Below are 9,520 nucleotides of genomic sequence, written 5' to 3'. Positions count from 1 at the left end.
TCAGCTGTTGAGTCCTACTGAATATTTCTATGGAAGCTGCGAGCTGCGCTAGAATTACTTGTAAATCTAAATAGCTCTGTTCGTGCTGGGTTTGGCAATAGGTAGTAGTTCCTGCGGTAAAAATGGATTTAGGCTTTTGTTTGCGTGCAAATTCCTAAATTTAGCTTCGTTCTATTTCGTTTGGACCAAGTATTGTTGCTCTGTTTAATCTGAAAGTGCGTTTAACCGACCTAGGCTTCTTTAGATAGAACTTTTCTGTTCACACACACATATATATATATATATATATATATATGCTATACGTACGTGTTATTCTGTGGTTAGCTGTTTTAGGGTCGAAGAGCAGGACCAGACAGGTAACGAACATACGAGGGTATGTGTCAGACGGCGGATGCGAAGTATAAAAAAAAGAGTGTGCTGACGTAGTAGCGTAAGTATCCAGTCTCGAGGTGAATCGGTGATGTTATTAGGGCACTACAGGTACTGCTACTACACTATCAGCTCTAATAGTATCGATTCTTATTGCTGCTGCTGCTGCTGTCGGAATTAGTTGTCCTACCGTTGGGCCACAGATCCAGCACCGTTCCATGCAGGGAGGGAGCCCATTCATAGAATTGATAATAATATCCGATTCGCGTACCTAACTGGACAGGATTATGCTGCTAGACAGTTTCCCTTTTGCCCTCGTTGACGGCAACGTTGGTTAGTATGATACAGTGGAAAAGTGAGCGAACGGGCATATTGTGAGTGGGAACGATTTGTGCCGGCAAAAACCCACTTAGCGACCCAGCGTAATGTGAGACCATCAGTGTTTAACATACGCTATCTCGTCGTTTGTAACCGCGCGCGCGCATCTAGGCGTATAGTTTTATCTATTGTCCGGTTTGAAAAAGATAGTTGTGTTATGCTTCATATCTATAAACTTTATCTACAAGACACGTGTGTCGATCTTCGTTTGGGCAGGAAGCGCATGGAGAACGATAAGAATAAATGTGCAAAAAAGAAAAAATTCAAGAATCAATGTATGGTAGAAAATGATGAAGCAGACGTGGTCATTTACTCCTCTAATAAAACGGGCCTTAACAAACAAAACGAATCTTTAACGATGGGTAAACTAGTGTAATTATTCTATATGCCACAAACATGAGTCCGGCCGGCACTAAGAAATTTTTTTTTCTGTGTTAGACAATAAACAGAATCATTTTTTAATGATGGGCTTTGTTAGCTTTTTGCCAGGTCGTGAGGACGTTATTAACCTCGAGTTTTTTTTCTGTTATTTCGCATTCGGACTCTGCATCTCATGAAAGCCGATTACTATATTTAGTTACAAATGGCCGCTATTGTATGGAATAATTTTCACAAAAACCTTCTATTTCATCTACATTAAGTGACTTCACTATTAGTGGTACTCTGTGCCGGCAATAGAACAAAATAGATTGCATAAAGTACGTTGATAATCGTTCTAAAATGAGCAAAAGTAAAAGTCACAATATGATCGAGATCTTCTCCGAAATTTTTTCTTAGAATCCATTTAATTTTCTGGTGAATTTCTTTTTTAAGGCTGAATAGGAAATAGGGTAACTGAAAACAGTATTGACGCCATTTAGGCTCTCCTTTGCGGCTGGACAATAGTCGACCGTGATAGCTTTGTCCTACGAAAAAGTCAAGTAGTCTTGTGGCATGTTTTTTGGTGACGGCGCAAAATCAACCAGTTCCATAATTGTTTATGCTTTCTGTAGTCGTCGATATGTATATATATATATATATATATAAATAAATAAGGAAACAAAATCGTATTTATCTCTACAAACTGGTTAAGCTTGCTTAGTGGAGTTGAATTCGCAATCTACTGGTCTGATTTTCGCTCGTCCATTTGGTTACGCCCGTCAACGTATGAACACGTTTGGAACGACGTCATATTTCATCATACGTTTGCTGTCTAGGGATAAAAATATCTGTGTAGCGGCGATTTTAGTCATCTATTTATCATAGATTATCTAATAAGTTGTGACTTCAGGTCAATTCCCCTATTTACTATTACTTTGTTGATACTCCTCATTTTACATTTGATCAACGCCCAGCTTTCGTTTGGACGCTCTGCCTCATGCAGATACTAACAAAAAGTATGAATATCTGTAAAGCAAGTTTTACACACGAAGTTTGTGCATATATCGTGTTTATCATTCATCATGGTTACTGCTAATGGTGGATTTTCCATTTGGCATCTCCTACCTTGAACCGGTGCTCCCCACCGTTCTAATTGAACGATTGCATTTCAGTAGCTCTTCTGTTGCTCCGCAGTGTTCCTACTTCAGCTGGCACTGGGCCTTTTTAAATACTTCACGTTTACAAGAAGTAGGATGGATCATACGGTATAGATTGGCCCCGAGAAAACACTGAGGGTTCAGACAGGGAATCGGAAGCTGGAGCAACGAGCCAAGGAATTGGATGACGGCTCTGGAGGTCCGCCACGCTAAGGAAGGCTGAGACTGACAAATTACATTGTTCGTTGCGTTCCTATTGGTGGCCAATCGTATTTGCAACAATACCATTCTGGGTAGGACGCGCCTGTCCTTGAGTGTAAGCTGTCCCGTTAGAGAACTGGAAGCCCTGCCCTTATGGTAAATCCTCGTAGAGGAAGGAAGTAGAATACCGCAAAGGTATGATAGGTCATCCAGTCTCATAGACTTGCATCAAAAAAACCGTTTAAAAATGATTTCTTTATCATATGAGGTAAAAGGAAACCGTCGCACTAGTATTGATATTAAGTAGGGTTTGACATAGTATACGTGTGTAGCTTCTGTTTAAGCTTACATGCACACTAACTGGAGATAACCTATAGCTGCTGCTCACTGTCCACCTGAATTATATTACAGAGCTTCAGAAAAGAAAAACGGTTAATGAATCGCTCACAACAAAAGTACCAAGGCGCGAAATTTCAAAGCGACTTTGAGTACCCTATTCACGCTTCCTACCGTTTACGTAAATAACTGCTTTAGCCACACCTGATAAAATCAAATCAAAGCTAGAGTACTTTATTTTTAAACTGCAGTGCACGTCTCAAGTAATCATGTAGCGTATTTTTGCGTCATTCTCTGGAACTCATGCTTCATGGAACAGTCAAATCTGCATATATATATATATATATGTATATATATACATATATATATAGAATGTCTCTATATATATAGGTAAATATAGAATGACAACTTGCACACAGTTGGTTTCTGCGATGATAACCTCTGCGCTAAGTATAGCACCTAAAACTACCCAAGCCATCGGAACCATTATTATATATTGGTTATGCCGGTACGCTGAAGTATCCACCTTAGCAGCTTCCATTATAGAATCTGAATTAGGCGATTGAAAAACTGCGCCTGTCAGCTGGGCTGGTGTCGATATAAAGGAAAATATCGCACAACCGCTACTCATTTAGTTGATTATTATTATTAGGATCTTTATTCTAGTTAGTCCATTAACGATATATAACACATTTCTGCTTGAAAGTACGACCAACTTAGTTTGTACTTTAAAATGATATATATTTTCTACTTATAACTTGTTAACAAAGAGGGCCAGTTCATCTCTTTTGCAAGAAAAATAGTCAAGCTCTTAGGGAAATATTGATATCTATTCAGAGAAGGTGTTTACTGAGACAACAAATGAACACTTTAAATGAAAATAGGATACGTACACACCGTTGATTTCGTTATTTATATGTCAATATGTGATGCTTAGATGGGGTAGGTAAGTTCTAGGTAAGCGAACTTATGCACGACCCAAACGTGGATCAAGTTCTATTGTCTAGTATTTTTTCTGTTCAAGTCTGGCTATGCAGTAAACTTGTAATTTCCAGGAAACTAATTATACAACGACAGATTATACTTGGATGTTTACGGATGAATGAATATCACGGGTCAAGTTGTCTTGGTACTGAAGCGATCTAACTTTGACCTAAGTAAGTGATGTTGTTATTATTATATATGATCACAATAAAAAACGAACCTCTGTGTAACCGGACGTTTTTTCGACGTGCTCATAAATATTAGGACTTGTTCAGTCCTGTATTTCTTCGAAGCCAATACCTTGACAAATCGCATACTGTATGGTCGCCGCATACACTATGTCCTTCATACGTACGTAATGCAGTTATGCACAACAGTCTATCGGCTTTCATTGGATCATGGAGGCAACATCGCCCTTTGGGAACGTATTCCGGTAACCGAATGGTTGAGACAGAAAAAAACATCACTACATCACCACATAGGGACAAGGACGCTATCATTGTCCAACGAAGCCAGCAATACTTTACTTGGTTTGTGTCCGTGTAATGACAAAAATCCGAGATAATACCATTTTAAAACCGATCTGCAGTACTAACTTTGGGTAATTATTCTAAGGGTACAACCAATTCAAGCTCCCTACAAATCTATTCACGGCCAAAATTTTGCCAAGAGACGATTATACTTCGCGTAGCAATGTTCTGTCTAACGTTTTTCACTAACATATAGGGGCAGACATCTATTTCCATCAACGTTTTTAATAGCATCGCTACTTTTTATTCTGACAATGTTCATAGAGACGCAGTGAAAGCGCTAGTATTGGACAGGTATGAGTACAGAAAAAAACTTTGCTATGAAGAACGCTGTGACGGCTGTTGAGTAGTTACGTTTGCGTAACTATAACTTGCACTAAGTCTACAAATCCTTGTTTCAACTTCAGGTGAAAAAAAGGAAGAGGTATTGAGGCAATAATGCGTTGATTCCAATCTTCCGTAGAAAACCTATCTCAAATATTAGTTATAAATCGTTTCCTTGAATCGACATCTGTAGCTTCAAAAATAAATTGATTAACACTAAACCTTATTGTGTTATGCTTGGCCTCTTTGTAAACGTTTCTTTCTTAAAAAATGATTCGTTTTTGAAACTTTAAAACTTACGGAGTAATTCAGTCACTAACCTTACCCAGACGGCTGTTCAGTAAAGTTCATTGGAAAGGCGTTTTGGCTTGATATTTAGCTTAGGATTCGAATAGGCTGGCCATTTTCTTAAATGATGCCCCGAACAGCTGTGCTAACTTTACGACTAGAGGTCTGCCCCCAATCCGTACTTTGTATTCCGATAGATCCCCCCTTGACCTGGTAATTACGTTCGCTATTGTGGTGGATATCAATGATGTATATTGCATTGTATATTTCAGTTTCAGCTCTGCGGTCTGCCCGCGATAGGTTGTTACGTAACCTAACTAATACAGCCAAACTGTGTATTTTGCATTGGACTGCTGGTCGCTCCAGGCCACTTCTGCTTGTCCTACTGTAAACGAGTATTCAAGCATAATATCTATCAGAAATTCGAAACACCTATTAACAATAAAATTTAACGAACTCTTGAAAATTTAATTCGTAGTCTTTCAAGCTGTGCTTCAGTGTATTGGTTTATAATGTCTATCATACATATGCACGATAACATACAATGATCGTATAGTAACTATCAGCCAAATGAAGTACTAATATAACATTAAACATGCAAGTAAACATAAATGGCCTAACAGATTATAATTCGTTTTTACGTTATCCTTAGTTAAGAAGTGCTAACCAGCATAACCGTACCGTATGAATGATAGTAGCTAAAAGTGTGCAATAGGGCCCGTCATACATTGCTTGTTATTTATCGTTGCCTTATCAATACACTAGGCCGTCTCGCCAGAACTAGGCTCAACACATGGCGATGCTCAATAGCGTTTGGTATGTACCAAATGATTTCTTGTGTTTTTCCATATAATGCAGTACTGCTCGTGCGGTTTTAGTCTGTACATACATAGTTGTACATACATACATAGTTGATAACTACGAAGCGGTTGGTGTATCGCCCGAGGACTGCCTTCCTGAAAACGTTGCGCAAACATGTCCGTTTTCTACGTAATGCGTTTACTCTGTGAAAAAAGAAAACGTGTTTCAAATGCAGGACAAAGCCTACATCAGTTTCCTAACAACATTTATCATTGCTGCCGGAACTTGTAAGACCTTTTCGAGGTAGGTACGAGTACATAGCGCGAGTTATGATACGTATTTTGTTCAGTATCAATCACGGTACTACGCTGGCGATCAGGCATAACGCTAAACAGATTAAATAACTAGCACACGCTTCTCTTCTATCTCATGGCAATATTACGGGTCAGGCCATGCCCTGTCAATCCATGCATCTACCGTTCTATCAAATCATTACACTTTACAACATGCCTCGATAAACAAAGACACCTTTGCTTTTACGGTCAACGGGGCATCGGTCCCACTGGCACAGTTAGAATCCACAGGCGTAAAAAGCAGTTATAGTGGGCAATGGGAAATGTCACCGCATCCCTCAGGAACTGTGCGGTAAAGAGTCAGGAGACTGAACGACACAGACATGCCCTAATGCAAGATTGGTGACATGCCCTAACACATCGATGGCGTCGTTGCGTTCCCACGAGAGGCGTCGGCCGAAAAAAACAGGAACATATTGGCGAAAGCGTGATACAAATGTCGTAGACTGGATAAGACAGTCTAGGAGCAAGGGTGTGGGAAAGGTACAGGGAAAGTTAACGAGACAGTAACGAGGAATCGAATTTAAATGGAGAAGGTATTATTCAACTTTTCTTTGCAACAATAACAGGTGTAAGGACATTGATATAATTAGCGATATCGTTTTCCTCATGGTGCAGTGAAGCCATCCTTGTCTACCAAATTAAAAGACAACGAAATGGTCCAGGTTCAAAAACGAGTGAAAAGACGCTTTGCTTTTTGCCAAAAGCCAATGGCCTAAGACAGTATTCAAAGGCTGCACTGAAAATAGAACCTGAAGTATCCTTGATTTGCGGGAGCCTATACTAAACATTACACGATTTTAGTGAAACACAAATGGCGAAAAATGTTCCTTTCTATAATAGGTGAGATTTACAGGCTTCACGAATGAGTCCATATCGATTAGTATGCGTCTGCATAACACATTAACTTACACAAGATTATACATATTCCTTACCAATCATGTGAGTGGTGTATGCAGGAGACTCTCAAAAGAACGGCTATGCTCTTTGTTTGCTTATTCTTTAGCGGCTCTGTTAGGGTTATGAAGAGATAGATATTCGAATCATAGAAATATCTCACGGGCACATTCGGCCCAAAATCGAAAGTTGTGACCCGTCGCTCGAGTCGACCTATGCGCGGAAGTGCCATGCACGTACATGTGGACCAATGTTACGTTGAGTTAGGGTACTGTGTCGTGGGGCTTTGACAGGATGAGAAGTCCGACATGTCTCGACCGTAGCGGTAGGGGCACCATCTATGAGAATTAATGAATATACATCCATTCACTTTTTGTTTCTTGCCTTGTCTAGCCTCCAGCTAATGATTTAGTGGTATCGACGATGAAGGGAAGAGGCGTATCTATCACACACTAGTGATGCGTAGAGAACGTATTTGAAGCATTGAAAGAATCAGTGTTTGTGTCGAACCTAAATGTATTGTCATATCGTCACGATCTTTGAGCAATGCATAAGTATCATGATTATCATTTTGGGTTGGTTTGACAGGGTGACCTTATTCAATTCTGTTACAGGTATAATAGAAATGCAATATGGGGAAGCTCCTATGAGGATACGACTGTAGCAGCAGACGGTGGCTCTTCGTTGGAGCTGTTAGGAGCTTTACCGGATGCGGTGCAGGATGAAGTTGAGGTTCTTGAGAATCGTGATTGCTGTCCATCAGTCACCGAACTCATCCATCCGTTGGCAGGCGTTTCTCGTTCTGGCCTCATACTTGAGATCTATAGAGGCGAGAACAAAACACAGAAGTTTTATCAAACCTCCTGCCGTCGAGATGTCAAAAATAGGCCGTGCAGGTACGTGGCGCTCAGCCTGATACACCGTTAAGGGCCATCGTGGGCTATCTAAGGCATACAATCACATTAATTACACTCGAACTGTGTAGGCGAAAATGACTATTTGAGTAAGAAAGCAATGCAACGTCTTTTCCATAGTGGTCTTGTATTAAAAATCAAAATTAAATACTGTCGACCTTCATAGTACAGCGTGTTAAATTTTTCGGTCAATAGTTACTAATTAAGAATAACATTCTAACTAAAAACAGAAAAAAAAACACTGAAAAAAATCACTACTTTTCCCTAAAAATAGCACAAATTGGGGATAGCCAATTTTAATTTATTTCTCAATAAGTATCAGCTTCTTGTGACCTTATTATTGACCAAGCATTGTGACATGTTTAGAAGGAAGTTCTTATTTTTGGCTTGCATTTTATGGCGGTCGTGTACACGTAACAAATTTTCAAGCTATAGAACAGATCGTTATAAAATACGATATTAAACTTCATAGAGTACTACCCATTTATTCCGTAACAGACAGAGCAGAATTATTGGCAATCAGCTCTGTTGGCACGCCTGTCTGGTCGCGCTGCCCCGCATAGATAATGTGCGCCTACGGATCTGATCCAGAATTGTTTCAGAGCGAAACGTGTAACGCTTTGTAGGATCGAATGATATATCGGATAGTATACCTCTCCAAATTCAATGTAATGAGCGTTACGACGCAGCGGAGCACGCGTGTTCTTAGCATGATTGTTTCTAAAGTTTAATAATATACATGAATCTCGGTAGGACTTCAACTGTTCACCTCACTTTGAGCGACTGTTTTAGCTTAAGTTCTTGACAACTTCATTATGAGGTTGATTTGGCATTCAATGGAAGTTATGTTCTTATATAGCTGCAATCATTATGCTGCTAGACAGGCTGTTGTCTTATATAAGTAGAATCGTGCACGATAAAGTTGAAAGTTAAAAGATGTGTCGACAGTCTGCTCGCAGTAGTTCGACCATATTCTACTATAGCACACACTCTTCTACAACATCATAATGACGTTTAGTATTATTATATTAGAGGTGTAAAACGAACTTTTATCCACTAAGTACATTAGTATTTAGGGATTCCTTCAAATAAACAAATAAGAATACTACCATTTTTTTCTTCGACTAAAGCTTGCCGTATCTCTAACATTGCTTACGCGAATTGGAAATGACAATATGCGCCACAATGGCTAGAACAATACACGTTTTGTATGTTCGAACAGAAGTTCTTCTGCTTCGGTAGTTTCCGTCAAACTACAATGCCGTAAAACGTTTCTCAATTCAAACTATCATACATCTCGGGCTATGCGTAAATAACAATTGTCTAAAAACTCGCGCAGAAGAAAAAATCCGCCTGTAAAATCTGACGCACCACGAACAAGTAGAGAATTAATGAAATAGTTTATAATAACTTTTTTCACTCTATATATTTACAGATTCGTGCGCTCCAAATACGAGCTATCGTCGCGCTGCACACAAGAATACAGTTATACATATGCAATAGTCCGCAACTTAAATTCGAACGGTCAGTGGCGTATGGATCATATCCGAGTTCGTTCTGGCTGCGCCTGCAAGGTGATTAAGGTCACAAGGCAACGCAGTCAAGAAGTGCGTAGACGACGCAAGTGA

General features: G+C 39.6%; 1 protein-coding gene across 1 annotated transcript; it reads left to right on the top strand.

Moving 5' to 3' along the window:
* Positions 1 to 5,812: 5,812 nt before the first annotated feature.
* On the top strand, positions 5,813 to 9,520 carry LOC111267780 (uncharacterized). Its single transcript, XM_086971446.1, has 3 exons — positions 5,813 to 6,031; positions 7,593 to 7,874; positions 9,328 to 9,520. Exons 1-3 carry the CDS (start codon positions 5,958 to 5,960, stop codon positions 9,518 to 9,520), a joined length of 549 nt encoding a protein of 182 aa, XP_086827572.1. The 5' UTR covers positions 5,813 to 5,957.

This window comes from Varroa jacobsoni, unplaced genomic scaffold (genome assembly GCF_002532875.2).
Source record: "Varroa jacobsoni isolate VJ856 unplaced genomic scaffold, vjacob_1.0 scaffold_1221, whole genome shotgun sequence".
Taxonomy (NCBI): Eukaryota; Metazoa; Arthropoda; class Arachnida; order Mesostigmata; family Varroidae; genus Varroa; species Varroa jacobsoni.
The sequence above is the reverse complement of the archived record's forward strand: the minus strand, read 5'-3'. Positions and strand labels throughout refer to the sequence as shown.